At 48.6% G+C, this 18,326-nt stretch overlaps 1 protein-coding gene across 11 annotated transcripts in view; it reads right to left on the bottom strand.

Moving 5' to 3' along the window:
- The window catches only part of FRMD5 (FERM domain containing 5), a 347,144-nt gene that overhangs the window by 7,683 nt on the left and 321,135 nt on the right, over window positions 1-18,326 (bottom strand). For 7 of the 11 annotated variants that reach the window (XM_055276845.2, XM_055276846.2, XM_055276841.2 and 4 more), the window contains 6 exons: window positions 12,770-12,858; window positions 9,599-9,662; window positions 8,965-9,056; window positions 6,469-6,543; window positions 5,506-5,574; window positions 4,484-4,590 (listed from right to left, as the gene is read on the bottom strand). In XM_055276845.2, the coding sequence (XP_055132820.1) occupies window positions 4,484-4,590; window positions 5,506-5,574; window positions 6,469-6,543; window positions 8,965-9,056; window positions 9,599-9,662; window positions 12,770-12,858 (496 nt within the window). Of the gene's footprint in view, window positions 1-4,483; window positions 4,591-5,505; window positions 5,575-6,468; window positions 6,544-8,964; window positions 9,057-9,598; window positions 9,663-10,250; window positions 10,338-12,769; window positions 12,859-18,326 lie in introns of all 11 variants that reach the window. The other 4 variants (XM_063639511.1, XM_063639512.1, XM_063639508.1 and 1 more) reach the window with 2 other exon arrangements.

Raw genomic sequence — 18,326 nt, 5'->3', positions numbered from 1 at the left:
ATTAGAAACTGTTTTCACTGCTGTAAAAGCCACCACCTGTCCTGCCATTTCATGGAACCTGTTATTTTGGGATAGATGGGATGGGTGCCGTGGGAAGGATCTGTGCTAAGTGGCACAGCAAAACAGGAGTCTTTTTTACCTTGAAAGTGCTCCAGCTGATTCCCTTGCCCGGGGGTCACAGCAGTCAGGACCCTACCCTGGAGCCGGGGCCCCATCCTCAGGATGCGCACACTTAGGGGCCGAAAGCAGTGATTAGTCAGCCGGAGCTGGACCGGGACTCTGGTGTGAATCTTAATCAGACTCTTCCCCATGGTGGCCCAGGAAGGCAAATACTTCTTCAGTGGAAACCAGCTGATCTCTTCAGAGAAACCAGCCAGGGAAAGATACAGAGAGGCAAAGATGGAAAGCCAACTAGGAACAAAGGATTTCTGCAGATCTCACATCATAGCAGCCCCTTAGCAGTGCCTCGCGTGTTGCAGGGAGAAGGTCACCTCCCCAAGCTTCACATCAGGCTGAACTGCAGGGAAGGAGCAGCTCTGAGAGGCCACCGTTATCAGGGGACTGGATTTAGTCAGAAGCACTTAGAGCCATAAAAAGTAATGCTTCCTTGGCCTGCAGCTCTTTCCCTGAGGCCTGGATAAGGGCTCCAACCTCTCAGAGGGCAAGGGACAGAGGGGGCAGAGAACAATCCCAGAGGGTAAGGGGAATCAAGACTGTCTCAGAAAATCCAGGATGTAAAGTTACAACGCCATTGGCCTTTATCCGGGCCATATATAGTCCAAGCCTGCCCTGGTGCCAGCCAAGTTGCATGGTCAGCCTAGCTTTGGGGCTGGGTGGCTCTGAAGTGGGAGGAGGTGGTCTCTGTGATACTAAATGGGCCAAATGGACTATAGAAAAGACAGTCTTTGGTGGAGCATGAACCAATTTCAAATGCCCCTAAATTCCTTGGGGTTTTTGTTGGTTGTGCCCTTCTGAGGCCCTCATCGCATCCCTCGCAGCCCCTCTCTCTCTGGTTGGGGTAGGCAGTTAGGGTCAGCCGTGCCTGTCAGGACCTTTAAAGGCAAGCCCTCCTCTTGAAAGATGTTGCACCTGAATTCTTCCCTCCTGGAAACTAATCCATTCTTTACTTCCACAGGCTTGGTAGCCCCTGTACTGATAAAGCCATTTAATTGCTACAGTCTTTTATTTCTACATCCAAACCTGATGTCCATCTCTCTCTCCTCACCCTGAGCCTGTGAGGTTCATTTGGGCCAGGTCAGTTTTACCTGCCCTGTCCTGCATCTAATGGGTCCTGGGCTGGGGGCCATGACCAGGGTCACAGGCTGTGTTTGTCCACTTGCAGCCTTGGGCACAGGGTGTGAGAAACACCTGGAAGTCTGCTGAGCTATAACCTACCAAGTGTGCCATTCCATGAGGCTGGTTTTGAGGAAGTGCCCCGGCCCTAGGGGGCCTATACTCCTCAGCAGCCGCTCCCCACTGTACCTCTCTTTGCATTTGGCAGCAAGGGGGAATAGTTTGGACAAGGAACCTGCTGCTGCAACGGGAGGAGGAGGCTGGAGGTAAAGCCAGAGCTGAATGGGGACCTGAGTCAGCCTCAGCATGTCTCAGGATCACAAGGAATGTTTTCCCCCACCTCAGAGTTGTTCTACTAACCCTACTTGGCAGCAACTCTCAGTGAGTTTTGTCTCCACACAGCCTCAGCCCTCCCTCTTTTGGGAATGCTGGTTTCCTGGACAGTCTTCCCTGTTCTGGGAAGTAGGCATGCACAAGGCTCCTCTCCTGTTTTACATCCTGCATGGTGCTAGCTTCCCTAGGGTGAGCCTTTTGTTTGGGAGGACAGCTGTCCTAGCTCTCTGTGGAAGATGGAGATGGACCCTCTAGCTTCAGCCTCAGAGGGATGGAAAGAAAGGCCACAGAGGGGAGAAAGTTATGTTTCCTCAGAGAAGTTCGTTCTACTTCCTGAGATGTACACCCCAAAAGAGGGACAGTGAGAGCCAAGCTCAGTTCTCTGGGTCAGCCTAAGATGGGAGGAAACACCAGGAGGCTGTGTCTCATGATGGTCATATATCCATAATTCCATTCTTTGCATAACAATTCTACTTGGTAGTCCACAGGCACTCTCCCACACCCAGCTCTGTTCTGCAGTGGGGGAACTAGGCTCAGAGATAAAACAACCTGTTCCAGAAAGTACATGGCAGAGCTCCTAGTCTGACCTTGGCTTCCTGATCAGAACTCCGCACTGTGCTTGATGCCGGCCTGTAAACGCTTTAGTCTCTTTAAAGTACTTCTGCACATATTAGCTTCCTTGCAACCAATGGGGTGGGCAAGGAAGATGTCCCTATTTTACAAATGAAGCAATGAAGGTACTCAAGTAACTTGATGGTGTTTGTCTAGCTGGGGTTCTCAACCTCTAGACCATAGGGAGTTACATACCAGACTTTGGTAACATGGAATCTCACACTCACAGTGACACATCCTAAAATCCTAAACACAAATTAGATCTCAGGGAAACAGCAGAGTGATATCCTTCCTAACCTGAGCAATTCATTTTCATTCCCAAGCAGCATTCTTACAGAAAGGACAAAGGGCTGTCCCTGCCAGCTTCCACACCATTAATCCCAGGAGAGAGACAGGTATGAACCAATTCTGCTGTCTCCTGCTGTGTGAGATCTTCTGAGATCCTAAAAAAACACCATCTTCGGGAATGAAAGCACTCAACTTTACACCTGTATCCAGCCTGCAGGTGACCTGGGCCAGTGACAACAGCTAGAGGGCAGTATTCCAAGAGCGCCTCCTAACAGCATTAACTACCCCGAGAATAGATTGTTGGCCTCAGCTATTGGGGTATCTAGTTCAGTGGAGATACATAGAATTTCTCTCTCTTCCCACCTTGGCCTGCTCCAAAGGAGGGGAGTCTGGAGGGAGATGGGTCATAACAGCATTAACTACCCCGAGAATAGATTGTTGGCCTCAGCTATTGGGGTATCTAGTTCAGTGGAGATACATAGAATTTCTCTCTCTTCCCACCTCGGCCTGCTCCAAAGGAGGGGAGTCTGGAGGGAGATGGGTCATATTGAATTTCCTGAGACAGTGGTAAGATATGCAGATAGCAACAGGACAAATTGCTTTTTTTTTTTTTTTTTTTTTTTTTTGAGACGGAGTCTTACTCTGTTGCCCAGGCTGGAGTGCAGTGGCACGATCTCAGCTCACTGCAACCTCTGCCTCCTGGGTTCAAGTGATCCTCTTGCCTCAACCTCCCAAGTAGCTGGGATTACAGGCGTGCATCACCACACCTGGCTAATTTTTGTATTTTTAGTAGAGATGGGGTTTCATCATGTTGGCCAGGCTGGTCTCAAACTACTGACCTCAGGTGATCCACCCACCTCAGCCTCCCAGAGTGCTGGATTACAGGCGTGAGCCACTGTGCCCAGCCAACAAGACAGATTTCTATAGCCGAAGCAAAACATGGTGGCAGCTACTAGAAATGCTTCAGAACCAAGAATTTTCACTTCTTAGTTAACAGTCTCAGCCATCCTCATAATTTAAGCTGGGGAGATTGGTCAGATTTAGCAAACAAGTGAAACCCTCTTTTTTTTCTTGAGACGGAGTCTCTGTCACCCAGGCTGGAGTGCAGTGGTGCAATCTGGGCTCACTGCAGCCTCCACCTCTGCCTTCCGAGTTCAAGCAATTCTCCCACCTCAGCCTCCCTAGTAGCTGGGATTACAGGCTCCCATCACCATGCCCTGCTAATTTTTTGTATTTTTAGTAGAGAAGGGGTTTCACCATGTTGGCCAGGCTGCTTTCAAACTCCTGACCTGAAGTGAGCCTCCCAAAGTGCTGGGATTACAGGCGTGAGCCACTGCGCCAGCCCCTTTTTTTAAAAAATTCTTTTTTTTTTTTTTTGGATAGTCTCCTTTACCGAGGCTGGAGAGCAGTGGCGCGAACTCAGCTTACTGCAACCTCTGCATCCAAGGCTCAAGCGAGTCTCCTACCTCAGCCCCCCAAGTAGCTGGGATTACAGTCATGTGCCATCACGCCCAGCTAGTTTTTGTATTTTTAGTAGAGACAGGGTTTCACCATTTTGGCCGGGCTTGTCTTGAACTCCTGACCTCAAGTGATCCACCTATCTAGGCCTCCCGAAGTATTGAGATTACAGGCGTGAGCCACCGTGCCGGGCGTGAAAAGCCTCTTGATGGAAAGCAATTTCAGAACTGCATGGAACCTATAGATCCCACATATGCAAGTCCCCCAAAGGGCTAACCTGGCACCCTAAAATCCACAACCCCCCTGCCTAGATACCCACACCCCTTCACCCTGTACCTAACTAGTATTCCCATCCACTGGATACAACCTCCTACTTGCCACTGGAGGCCCTTTTCCCCAAGATACATGCTGCTGTCACTAATGCAAATTAGCTTCTTTTCAAGGTCCCAGATCACAACTTGGAGGACCCCAGTGGTCACCTCAAGAAGCTCATGCTCACCTTCCATGATGGAGATGTGAACAGCTCTTCTGCGGGTCCTGGGGACGCTGCTCAGCCTTGGGCCATGGGTTATGGAGGGACAGCTCCGGCTAGGAACCATCCCTGCTCTGAGGTTAAAGAAAAAGAACCTTGTTAATTCAGTGCATGGACACATTTGGTAGGCACTTAAGAATTGAGTACTGGCTACTAGAATTGCCTGGCTGCATTAAGTTTTGGTCTCCCTCTCTTTTAAAATCTTTAATACCTTCTCTTTGCCTTTGGTCCTGGATTCCAGTCAGAGATAGTGCTTTAAACTCCTCCACCTCCTTGTAACCCTAGACCCATCTGAACCTTTTTTTTAGTGTGGCAGCAGTGCCACTGGTCTCAGGGGTGGGGGCAAGACTGTCAGAGTAGAGCCCCAGGATGAGCAGTACTCCTGAAAATATGCCTGGACCAATACTGGCAGCCTCCCCTGACTTCCAATAGAGGCTGCTGATGACGGGGCTCCATGTGAAGGGGCAGGCAGTAATGCTCCCCTTCCCAGAGGCAAAGGCTGGTTGGCAAATCCTACCCTTCTTGGTCAGTCATATTCTTTCTGAATCTTAGATTCTAGGAGATAGGCTTCTGGAAACACAATTTGTGGATCTACATGAAGCATGGATCCTGAAATTATTTTAGAGCCAGTGTGGCAGGGCTGTGGGACTATCCTTGGCTTCATATGATCGACTGGTTCCAGAACCACTGAAATTGTGTGACACATCTATGATCAATGTCAAGACTTGGGAGGGCAGAAGAGAATTGCCAAGTGAAGTGGCACCTGGATCTGATGTATTATCTGCAGTAGCCCTTCCTCCCTCCCCAGCTCTCTTATTAAGGGTCAAAGACTTCTCCCCATCCCTTCTGAGAAGTTTCTTCAGCTTTCTGCTCCATTTTGGACTTTTTGGTAGCCACTGGAGCCAGGGGCTTCACAGTACTCAAACTGCTGGTTGAGATTCTGGGATCTGAGCTAGAACTGTTTTGGGGGGAAGCCCCTGGCAGCCTACCTGTGTATTTCCGGTGGCTCCCGTTTGATCTTAGCACTTGACTCCATGACTTCCTTTGCAACTCGGCCACTGTAAGTAGTATAATAAAAACAAGCAGCAAGAAATAAGACTGTGTTCTAGGACAGCTCCTCTCCAAGATCTCAGGTGCTTTCCCTGAATCAGGAAATGGCATCTGTGGCCCACCCTTTCCCCGATGTTTTGGTCATGGAGAAAGGCTTGCTTGGTGGGGTAGAGAGTTCTAAAGTGTCATGACAGCCTATCTGAGAGAACTCTCTCCATCTCTAGAGTCTTTAGGATCTTCCATTCTCATTTAGGAATAGTTCCTCATTTTCCAGCATGTTCCAATTACATCACAAACACATAAGAACAAACTTTAGACAGTGAGACATGAAAAGAATCACTGTTATAGTTCTTATTTTGCTGCTATTGTAAGGAAAAGAGAAGATACACATTTATTTTTCATTTTCTTGGAGACAGGTTCTTGCTCTGTCTCCTGGGCTGGAGTGCAGTGGTGCAATCATGGCTCACTGCAGCCTCGACCTCCTGAGCTCAAGCAATTCTCCCACCTCAGCCTCCCAAGTAGCTGGGACTACAGGTGTGCGCCACCACACCTAGCTAATTTTTTTGTGTGTTTTTAGTAGAGATGGGGTTTCATCATGTTGCCCAGGCTGGTTTCAAACTCGTGGCCTCAAGTGATCCACCTGCCTCAGCCTCCCAGAGTGCTGGGATTATAGGCGTGAGCCACTATGGCCGGCCAATATACATTTAAAACCCTACAGACAAATTGCTGTAGGGAAGGAAGGAAATAGTAAAAGGGTCATAAGATGGGAGAATTAGATGGTGACCTCAGACTTTCCTGAGTCCTCCCCGGTTTCTCTGTTCTAAAGGATAAGGACCACTGATTGTTCTCCAGAGAAGGGTCTGAAAATAGATCCATAATGGTTACTTACTGTCACTATTTACCTGTATCGGAACCGGCTCCCTTTAAAGAATAAATTGCTGCTGGACACTGTGCGGACTTGGCTTGACTTCTCCAGCCTGTAGCAAGGCAAAGTCCAGTGTGATAGACAGCCTGAACTGCCTCACACAGGTTAAGGCAGCACATCCCCAGCTTCTTCCAAAGGCTACTTGAAACTTCAGGAAAAAAGCCCTTCATAGTCCACACTTGTCTCTGACTCTCATTTAGGATCTGGGGGCTGTGCTCATAGCCAGCTGCCCTCCTGCCTCAGTGCCCAGGACTGTCACATGGAAACCCATTTTAGTGTCAGGAGAGTGAAGGCTCCCCCAAAATGCTTCATAGGTTTTACTAGGGGGACTGAGAGAATACAGGCTCAGGTGGATGGTCTCAGGGAATAATAGAATGCCCATCTAATCTCAGCCACGTCACTTATTAGCAGTGTGACCTCGGGCAAATTTCCTTCTCTCTTAGCCTCACTCTTTTTATAAAATGATACAGCTGGGACTACTGGACCTTAGGGGTCTCCTTTCCAGTCCCAGTATTTGATTTTGTGTCTATGTCTGGGTAATTGTGGGTAGAGAAGAGGGTGGGGGCTGTCTTTCCTGTTTCATCTCCCATTTGGAGGGTCCTAAAATACATGACCACGGTAAAGACTGAGAAATCCTGCGATGAAGAAACTAGCTTAACTTTAATAAAAGTTCAGTCATGTATTTGAATTTGGAGCCTTTCTCCCTCCCCCAGGATGTCTATTTAATATCTCATTTGAAGCTGCAGACAGCTGATGTGGAGCTCTGTAATACTTTCTCCTGGGTGACTTCACTGAGCCCATTAGCTCTCTCAGCTTGGGCATAGCAGCTCAGAGAGAAGCCTCCTAAGATGGGATCCATCTGTAACATGCCCAGGTGCCTATGGTACTGATCCAACCAGGAACCTATGTGGGTCTGAAACCTGTGCTATGAGCAGTGAGTAGGAGCTGTTTCCACAATCCATGAACAGTTATTGGGAGACACCATCCCTGCTTGTCTCAGGGCTCCTGGACATCCGAGCTGCTTACTGGAGCCTGGGCATGCTCTTGCATCTGACTGGGCTCCTGCCATGGTACTAAGCCAAAGGCAGGACTAGGGATCTGTATGTGAGAGACACTGAGGGCAAGGCCAAAGCGCTGCTGCCAGAGACTTGACATACCTGGGGATCTCACCCAGGCTTTTACCATTTGACGAGAACATTAAGGAGGCAATGGAAAACTGAAAAATGACCTCCGTTTCCAGTGTGGGTGCAGACAGGGCTGGGTGGGTATGGAGATCTACTCGTGGGAAGACTCAGAAACTGAGTGTGGTCACAGGTTCAGAAGCACACTTCTGTTTCCATGACACAGATGGGAAAACCAAGCCCTTAAGAAATGGTGCTGAAGGCATGAAAAGACAAGAGGTAAGGAGATTGCTTCTGTTTGCATTAGACCCTTTGGCAGAGAGAAGGGGAAAGCTTCCATATATGCCATTCCCAGGGCAGGGATAGTTCAGTATGGAGCAGGCCCCTGTTTGCTAGTGCCTTCCTCTCTCTGCTGCGGAGACCCGTGGGACCCCAGTTCTTCCTGGGCTGCTCCTCAGTCCCACAAGCAGGAGCTTGCATCTCAAGTTGCTTCTCTCTAGGTTCAGGTAACTGGCCAAACATGGATTACATCCTCACAGGCAAAGGGAGGGTGGTAGCAAAAGAAAATAAATGTTTTATTGACTTCCTATGGACAGTAGGGACTGAACAGGAGGGAAGTGTGACCATGCCAAAGTCTCCCCTGAGTGTATTCAGGAGAAGAAAGGCTGCCGATTCAGTGAATCCTTGATTCTGGTATAAACACATAATGGGAATTAAGTAATGCAGAATGCCTGTCTAAGAAACAGCCTCTGGGGCTGTGGCCTTGGCAACTGGGAGGACCTAGTTCTGCCAGCCAGCATCCCATAGCAGCCAGCAGGCAGCAGAATCTTCCCTGGAGAGGAGTATGGTGCCACTCAGCTCAGAGCAGTTCTCATCTCTCCAGGATCCTTCAGGTTACTGGAACTGGGACCTGGCCAATCAGGGGCATTTGGTGAGAGCAGGGCTCACCCCAGGTAGAATATACCACACTCTGTCTTGCCTTGACCTCGTTCAGATACATCTTAGTAAAGCATAAATCATTACAGTATATTTTTAAAACAAGACCAAGGGGTTTAGTGAGACATATTTTACCTGGCATCACCCCCTTAATGGGCCATTTCTTCACTACCTAATGCTTTAATAACCACTTTCTTAATCGAAGAAAACAACACAAAAGCCCCACATTCTTTACAAAATCCCTTTGGTAGGCAAAGCTCTTGCCTTTGGCCTCAACCTGGCGTCTCGGTAACTGTCAAGCTCTTGCCCATTTCCAGCTACCCCGCCTCAGGTTCCTGGGCACTTGGCCTCCTGTCACCGACTCTCAGTGACTCTGGCTCTAAGAAAGACAGTCCCCATCACATGTATCCACTCACTTGTAGAAGGCTTGGTTCTCGATTCCACATTTCCAGAGGTGCTTACACGCTTCAGGAGTTGGAGCAAAATATGTAAGAATAATTTTCTTTTCCTGCAAAAAATTCCACATTGATATGGCTGAGTGTAGATGGAAAAGCAAAGGGTGAAGTAGGCAAGGACCCTGACCCCAGAGCTGTTAGAGGCCTTGGCAGCTGGCTAGTTAGAGGGGAGGGCCCGTGGGACCCACTGAGGCAAAGCTCAGTTCAGTGCATCACATCATACTTGGCAAGTCCAATCAGGGTAAGTCTCAGCTGGCACAAAAGTAGCACAAATTGAACCAGGAGAGCTCTTGGTGAGAAAGTGGCCCTTGCCTCTGGAATTCCCATATACATGAAAGAAAAAGAGCCTTCCTTTGCATTTCCTGGAGGTAAAGATCTCTTGAGTGGAAGCTCTGGGTGTCAATAGCATCCCTGAGGAAGTCCTGTGCTCCAGGGCCTTCCCGCTCCTTCATATTGTACCTCCAGGTCCTGACCTTGGTCTTGGCTTAGCATGTGGGTGGCTTGGCTCTACTGGGGTCCCTCAAGCTTGGCTCTGGCCACCAGGAAGCATCCCATCACCCCAGCCCTCCCTGAAGAGAAGGAAGCCAGCACTCACCTCTTTCTGACTTACGTATAAATAGAAAGTCTTTCCTTCAAATTTCAGCTTGGTCACCTCATTCCTAGAAGCACAAAGATAGTGCCTGTCACCTCATTGTGGGCTGCTTGTTCACCGCTAAATCTTGTAGATGCACAGCCCACCCCAACTGGAAGGGGCTCCAGGCACAGACACAATTTTAGCCAAAATCAGAACTGAAACAAGACAGCAGCGCAGTGGCCTTAGAGAATGTTGTTGAAACAGTTCAATCCACAGTTTTCTGGTCAATCACACTATAGTAATAGGGTGACAGGAGGATTTCGGGCTTATCAACAGTGGCTGTAAAAGGGAAACATCTGCATGGAAAGTGAGTCTAGGTAGAGTATCTGGGGTCATTTCAGGATTGGGTTCATAACACAGGTGCATTATCTGGATGGGACTGTCAAACGTAAGATGCCACAGGTAGCTGATGAGGCCAAAGTTCAAGATACAGCAAATAATGAGAAACAATGCAACCAGGTTCTGAGGGAGTTGAGTCTTTCAGGTGACTGTGCCACTGGATGGAAAATGCAGTTTAATGCAGACAAATATCAAACAATCTCAGAGAGCGGGGCAGGGCAACATACCAAAGAGAGAGAACAGATTACATGGAACAGTCATGCAGCGTACTGACCAGGAAAGGGGCTTAGGGGTTATTGTAGAAAAATCCTTGAAGCCACCAGCCCAGTGAATGGCTGCAGTAAAAGAGGCAAACAGGATACTGGGGTACATCACCCGTGGGACAGACACAAATCAGAAGAAGTGACATGGTTACTGTACATGGCACGGCCTAGACCTCACCTCCACATCCACCTCCTGCTCTCAGCCTTGGTTACATTTGCAAAATGGAAAAACTACTGGGTCTTAGGTGAATGTCCCTGAGAGCCATGGAACTAGGCCTCAGCACTGGTTGCTCCTCACTTCCCTTCTATCTGCCCAACATAGCTGCCCTCTGGAGCCTCTCAGCCCTCTCCATGTCACTGGAGGCCCCATTTTTCTACCCAACTGGGACCCCCAAGGCGGTCTTGTCATGCACATTCACCTCCACTTGGCTGCTGCTTTTTTTGTAATTTCTAAGGAGATTTCCTTCATCTCCTAGGAAATAGTAGAAAGATAGTGAGAATCATGTACCCAACTTACTGCTGGAAAAAGTTCAAGGGACAGAGGAAAATCACTTGTTCTCCATGCTCCTGAAAATCATGGCTGGGTCAGGATGAGATTTCACAACTTCTGACCACCAGTTCTGAGCTAACACAAGCCACATGGTATTCCTTCCCTGTTTGATTCCCTCTCAAACTCCCTCTCAATCAACCATCAATCTCATACACACACAATACAATAATGCCAATTGGTTAATATATAGACAAGCACACAGATCACCTAGGTTCCAACAAGCAAGCTAGGAAAGTAAGGAGTTTTATTTTGAGAGTGAGATTGGGTTTACATCTATTATTACAGAGTTGACACATGGTGAAGAGGAGACTTCCAGAAGAAGTGGTGCATGAGAGAAGCCGTGGAAAGAAAAGTGCGTGTGAGAACCAAGAGCCATCATGGTTTCTGGAGGGGTGGGGATAATTTAGGGACTGCAGGTGTCTGTGACACGTGTGTCCTACTTGTTTCTAGCCAAACATTCCCCCAGACAGGGACCTCACCCAACAGCTACTCTGGTTGGAATGTGGATCTGGGCCCTCTAAGGAACATCAAATAGCCCAGATGTATCCAGGCAGCAGAGACCCCACACTAGGAGGGCTGAGGCCTGATCCTGCTCATTGTCTTTTTCTGAAAAGCATTTTTTTGGACAGGAGATTGCAAATCCTCACATCTTCACCCAGAGAGCACAGTGAAGTGGGCCGACTTGAAGATGCCTAGGAAACAGGTATGTTGGGGTGTATTCTGGTAACTCCAGGGCAGCAGCTGCCTTGTAGCATGGCTGTTGTCCTGGGGAGTTGAGGCCCCCCTGCATGTGTGAGGAGCAGTTTCACCAGCACTCTGGCTGACGATCGTAATGCCCTCCTTCACAAAATCAAGGTGGGCTGGAAAGGCGGTATCTGTCCTCAAGCTCAAGCTCAGTGGGGGAGCTGAAGAGGGCACAGCGGGATAGATGGCCTGCAGTGTCCCAGCAGAATGCTGACTAGGAAGCAACTGTACTCAAGATTCCTCATGAGCTCTCCTGGAGAAGACAAAGAAACCAGACTTCCCCCCACTGAGCTCTGCTGGACCAAGGGAAGCCACTTATCTAAGCCCCTAGGAGGAGCTGGCCAGCTTAGACTTGGCAGTCTGAGGCCCAGGAAGGTACAGAAATCACAAGAGCTTAATAGAATATGCAAAATGTTTTGATGACGCTGACAGACGTTTGTATGGGCTGGCCAGCTAAAGGGTCTCCAGGAGAGCCAAATGTCAATCAACAAACCAGAGTCTGCCCAGAGGCATGCAGCAGAATAGACCCCAAATAAAACAGAGAGGGGCAGGAGAGGAAGCAGCTCAGAGTAGCTGCAGCTGAGGCAGTGGCTCTTTCCTGTTAGATGGGAGTGGAGAGGGGAGGGAAGGAAGAAAGAGCGGGAATGTGACTCCTGGAGGCTGAGGACACTTAAATGCCCAAGAGGGATAGGAGTGAGACAGCAGCAACTGAGCTTTTGCAGACACGATGCCCACAGTGAGGGCTGGTCTGAGGAGGGTGTTTTGCCAAAGTAACAGGGGACTTATATCTGCCCCAGAGGTCACTGTCTGTGAGCCCCTCCCTTGTTAGTAGAGCAGGTAAGGGCAGTAAGCCATCTACAGAGATGCTCCAGAACAGCTGGCTCAACAGGGCTGACTATGACCCTCAGTGGGTGATGGCCCCAAGGATTCAGTTCTCACAGGAACTTTGCTCCGCTTACACTGGCTCCAGCCCCAGGCCTCTCACCCTCCCCAGAAATCAAACCTCTGTATCCCTTTTCCTTTCTGGAGAGGCTGCTGGCTCTCAGGGACACCCCTTTAGAAGAACAGGATCCCTAGGAAGAGACCACTCCCTTCGTCAGTTACCACTATCAACGCAAGGCTTTGGAGAGGGCTCTGAACCAGAACTGCCCAATCACAGACAAAGGACATGGGAACCGTCGCCCCTCCCCAGTTGGTGAGATATAAAGAGCCTATTTTGGAAATGAAGATGCTCACCATTTAATGAAGTGGACCCTCTTGTTTCCTTGAAGAACAACAAACCCAAAAGGAGTGAAGGCCAGAAATGCAGCATTTCCTGACACGTCCTGCAACACAGAAAGACTTCTCATCGGGTGATGCAGGCACAGAGGTGAAAGGGTAAGAAACACAGCTGTTCATAGGTGATGCAGGGTTAATACCTGGCAGTAGGTCACAGAGGGAAAAGCATGTCATCTGGAATCACAAGACCATAGTTTGAGTCTCAGCCTTGCACTTGCCAGCCGCATGTCTACAGGCAAGTTACTTGCTGAGCCTCAGTGTCCTGATCTGTAAGCTGTAGGGTTATAATGATACCAACCTTAGAAGGTTGCTATGAACATCCAAAGAGAATGGCAACACCTCATGCATTGCTGATGGGGTTGTAAAATGGTAGTCACTTTGAGAAAGAGTTTGAAAGTCATTTAAATTGTTAAAAATAGAGTTACCATATGACCCAGCAATTCCACTCCTCAGTATGTGCTCAGAGATTTAAAAATTCATGTCCACACAGAAACTGGTACATGTATGTTAATAGCAGCAGTATGTGTTAAGAGCTAAACAGTAGAAACAACCCAATCCATTTTCCAGTGTAAAGTTTCCATTAACTGATAAATGAATAAACAAGTAGTATATCATGATACAGTAGAATCTTATTCACCAGTAAAAAGGAATGAAGGACTGATAGACACTACAACACAGGCGAACCTTGAAAACATTATGTCAAGTGAAAGAAGCCAGTCACAAAAAATCAGGTTGTGATCTTTTAACTCTGTGAATATAATAAAAACCACTGAATTGTACACTTTAAAAGGGCACATTCGGCCAGGCGCAGTGGCTCATGCCTATAATCCCAGAACTTTGGGAGGCCGAGGCAGGTGGATCATCTGAGGTCAGGAGTTCGAGACCAGCCTGGCCAACATGGTGAAACCCCATCTCTACTAAAAAGACAAAAATTAGCCAGGCATGGTGGTGCGTGCCTGTAATCCCAGCTACTGAGGAGGCTGAGACAGGAGAATTGCTTGAACCCAGGAGGCGGAGGTTGCAGTGAGCCAAGATTGTACCACCACACTCCAGCCTGGGTGACAGAGTGAGACTCCATCTCAAAAAAACAAAACAAACAAAAACGTTTTATGATATGTGAATTATATCTTAAAAGGCTGTTATTAAACAGTGGGGGAGTCGTTATATCCACTTTCATAATAGTCCTATAACACTGGGCCCCTCAGGAAAGTTTAGCTGAAGAAAAAAACAAGAAGCAACTGGCAAAATAGAACAGTTGCCATCAGCCCTGAGGTGCCTGAACCAACAGAGAGGGCCTCCTGGTCACTAGCACCGTCAGTCGGTAAACACCAGGCTTGAGGCTCTGTTGAACATGGTGGGGAGCGGGCGGAACAGAAGCTGCAGGTCTCGTTTCCTCACGTGAGAAAGTGAGCTCCGTGAGGACTAGGCTGGGTGGAGGATTTTGCCCTCCCAGAGGGGCTTCCTTTGTGACAGGGGTGTCAGGTGAGATTTGGCACTGTCAGGCTGCATGAATGGCGATGGAGAGGGTGTGAGTGTGTTGAGGTGACCAGAAACTTATGCTGTGATGCTGGTCAAATATGCCTGCAGGAGAGTCTTCTGGGCCACAGCTCAGGTGGTGCCATGGAGTTAGGGCCAGACGCCGGGTGTGAGGCATGGGTGTGGGGGCTGAGGCTGCTGGGCCAGGTCAGCCTGAGGTTTGGCTCTCCTGGCCTCTCCGCTTTCAGGGCTCACCTCCCTGGCCCAGATTCTCAGCCTGATTGGTCCCAAGAACAGTGGGGCCTCTGTAGGGCCTCATGAGTCCTGCCTCAAGAAGCAGTCCAGTTTTGCCTTAAAACCATCTCTCAGAGTCAGGGTTACAAGTATGAGCATCTGGGTCCAGGGAATAAACTAAGTATATGTTTGGCAAACATTTGCAATTAATGTATTGTTGTTATTATCCTTTCCTCAGGGCCTGTCATGATCCAGACACTTGGCTACAAGCACAATGTCATGGGCACAACAAAAAGCTGTTTAAAAATAACTGGAATGCAGACACTATGAAGCCACAGGGCTGGATTTCCTCCTGCTTGTCATCAGTGCCTGGTGGTGGTTATTAATATCTGAGTACCAGGCACTGCACACAAACATTGCTCCTGCCAGGAGGCACCAGGGCTAACCTGGCAGGCTTGGCAGAGGTATGGGTCAGGGAAGGGTGGCCTTGAGGGAAGAATGACTGGGAGAGGTCGGGGAGGGAGGCAGCCTGCCTGTTCTGCCTCTTCTGCTCACTGTGCAAGCAGGACCTGGGGAAGTCCTACAACTGCAGGCTTAGAAAGAGAGAGACTGGGAGTGGAGACCTTATTGTGTGAGTGGTGGTGTAGAAAGGGTCTGCAGAAAATGTTGAGCAGATGAAGGTGTAAGACAGTGGGGTGGGTCAGAGGGGCCAGCCTGGCTGCAGTGGGGAATGTCCGTATATGCATAAAAATGAGAGGGGAGGCAGAGGTGGGGCAGAGGCATGGAAGGGGTCATAATGCTTGCTGAGATAAAGGAAAGGCCTAGGAAGGAGAGGTGGAGGGATGGAAATGAAGCCTTGGGCCTGCAGGAGGCTACTGGACAGCTTGAAATAACAGGGAAAGAAGTAGGGAAGGGAGGTGGGAGGGAAGGCAGGGGAGGGAGGCAGCGGAGGGCCCCCCTCTGCTTCTTCCACTCTGGCTCATATGGGCAGTGACAGGCAGAAGAGCACCCCCACTAGAACCACAGTGGTGTAGGCTCTGGGTCAAACTGCTCGGGTCCAGGTCCAGCTCTGCCACTCACTGTGTGGCTGTGGCCAGGTCCTTAATTTCTCCATGGTCAGACTCCTTGTCTTAGAATGAGGGTTGATCGTATTACCTACCTCATAGGTTATGTTTAGGAGGCACCCCACAAATGTTAGTGCCCATGTTTTTTGTTTGTTTTAGAGACAAGGTCTCACCATGTTGCCAAGGTGGGTCTTGAACTCCTGGGCTCAAGTGATCCACCCACCTCAGCCTCCCAAAGTGCTGGCATTACAGATATGAGCCACCACTCCCGGCCTGTGTTTGTTATTAATATTATTATAGCTGCTACTAGTTAGCTGAGTTTGTTGGACTTAATACAAATCCTTCTTTAAGAGAAATCTAACGTTTTACTATTTTTCCTGATGTTGACAGATTTAAATTTTGCTAGTTAGGAAACGAAAATGTGGGAAGTTAGAATGAAAAAAGGAGAAGTAATTCACTGTTAGGGGACCACGGAGGAGTGGGGTGATCCATGAATCTGAAGTGAGAATGGGAAGGGAACAGAGGCCATGACACAGTCAGAGATCCGCCAGAGTCCTCTCAGTGACCAGTGTCCCTCTGCATAGCAAAGGGAATATACGTGGTCCCACAAGATGGGTGGTGCTGGCCAGGTTGCCCTGCATCCTGCAGATACCTCAGAGCTGGCCTCTGAGTGAAGGCAGGTGTTAGAGTTAGAGGAGCACAGCCTCTCCTAACCAGACTGGCTGCTTTATAGCAGAGAGCTGGGAATAAACCCCAATGACAATGAGATGCCACATCATTTCATAAGCAATAATAGCACCTTGAACAATCCCAATTGTTCCCAATCTCATATAAGAGAGCAGTTCTCCAAACTGCTTCAAATGCAATAGATGCAGATGAAGGCCACCGCAAGACCCTGACACCCGGTGTCCGCAGGGGCAGGTGACAGCTGGGATGTTTGCAACTTGCCTCTGGCACATGAGGCTCAGCAATCAGTGTGGAGGGGACTTGAATTACAGTGAGAAATCTCACATCTGTACTGGCATGAAAATACAAGCAGGCAGCCACACTGACACCTTCCCTGGAACTTCTCCAGTTTCTTCTATCTGACTTGTCATTCTTGTTGTGAGCCTGCTGTTGGAGTTTGTGTGCAAAATAACAAGTTGCAAGACAAAAAGAGGAGGGAATGAGGACAAGGTGAGAAGTGAAGAGTCAACAGTCGCCTGTTCTTCAGATCTCCCATTTTATCAAGCTGGACTTTCTTTCTTCTCTGTCCCATTCCCATCCCTGTGAAATCAGTGCCCACAGGACTGAGCCATTAATGGAGTTGGGAGGTGGAATACAAACTGGGGTCCTGATAGCTATGCCGTGGATATCGCCAGCTACACTCTGCAGCAGGTAACAGTCGAAATAATCTAGTTCACTTTTTCAGTTGTGAGGTTAAAAAATTGTTTTCAATTTCTCATCCTTGTGAAAAGAGCTTCTGTCTCAGTTTAGGACCCCAGCTCTCCTCCTTCTTTCCTCTGTGACTTCACTTCTCCAAACCTCGGTTTCCTCATTTGCTAAATGAGGACAATAATATATACCTGGAGAAATACTACTTCCATCTGATTTTAGGGAGATAGACCAAATATCTTACTGCTAGGACATGGCCAACGGTATTCTCCTTGGAGAGGGGATGAACATGCATTCCTTGTCATTCATGTGTTTACATGGCCCTCGCCATCAAACTTGACCTGTGTCACTCAACACCAGCAAAGTTCACCCTAAGATGATCACTCTGCCCAGGAAAGGATTCTTGGAAATCAAAGCACTGACTGGTTCAGAAGCAGGAACATGTGGCCACCATTTCTAGTCCCCACCAGTTCCACTTCCAGATTCAAAGTAGCCTTCTGTCTCCTGCCACCCTAGAGGACACACTGGGTGTGACTGAGTAGGCAACACAGCATTCTTGGTTGTTAGGCCTCTAGGGTCATCCTGTCCCCTCTCTGGGGCATGACTCAAACTAATTCAATTTTGATGAATGAAGCCATTATTTCTTATAAAACCCTCTGGAAGATGATTCCACATGCTGTACCAGATACTTATGCCCATTTCTGAAAGAGCTCACAGTTGGGAAGCTGAAGTCAGTCATGAAAATCACCCAGTCTGAATATACTACACTTAAACTTGGCCACAATAAACTCGAATGGAAATGAAGAGGAGGAGGAGGAGGAGGCACCCTGTAAGAGATTTGGTGTTACTCCATGACAGCTCAGAAAGGAATTCCTGGTGGAAACTGCACCAGGTGGCTTTGGTGAAGTTCTTCATTTCAGCAGTAAATCTAACACCCTACCTGCCACACAGCCAAGAAGGGCCCACCCAAGGGTGGGAGAGCCATCATTGATCCTTCTTCTTCTGTTTCTCAGAAGTGAGGGGTGCTGGGCATGGTAGCTCACACCTGTAATCCCAGCACTTTGGGAGGCCAAGGCGGGCAGATCACCTGAGGTCAGGAGTTTGAGACAAGCCTGGCCAACATGGTGAAATCCCATCTCTACTAAAAATACAAAATTAGCTGGGCGTGATAGCGTGCACCTGTAATCTCAGCTACTTGGGAGGCTGAGGCAGAAGAATCACTTGAACCCGGGAGGCAGAGGTTGCAGTGAGCCGAGATTACACCATTGCACTCCAGTCTGGGCAACAAGAGTGACACTCCATCTCAAAAAAAAAAAAAAAAAAAAAGTGAGGGGCAACTCATCAAGATGGGAGAAGGGGTTCTTCTT

The sequence above is a fragment of the Symphalangus syndactylus genome, chromosome 5 (assembly GCF_028878055.3).
Source record: "Symphalangus syndactylus isolate Jambi chromosome 5, NHGRI_mSymSyn1-v2.1_pri, whole genome shotgun sequence".
Lineage (NCBI taxonomy): Eukaryota > Metazoa > Chordata > Mammalia > Primates > Hylobatidae > Symphalangus > Symphalangus syndactylus.
This window is presented reverse-complemented; position numbering and strand designations above follow the sequence as displayed.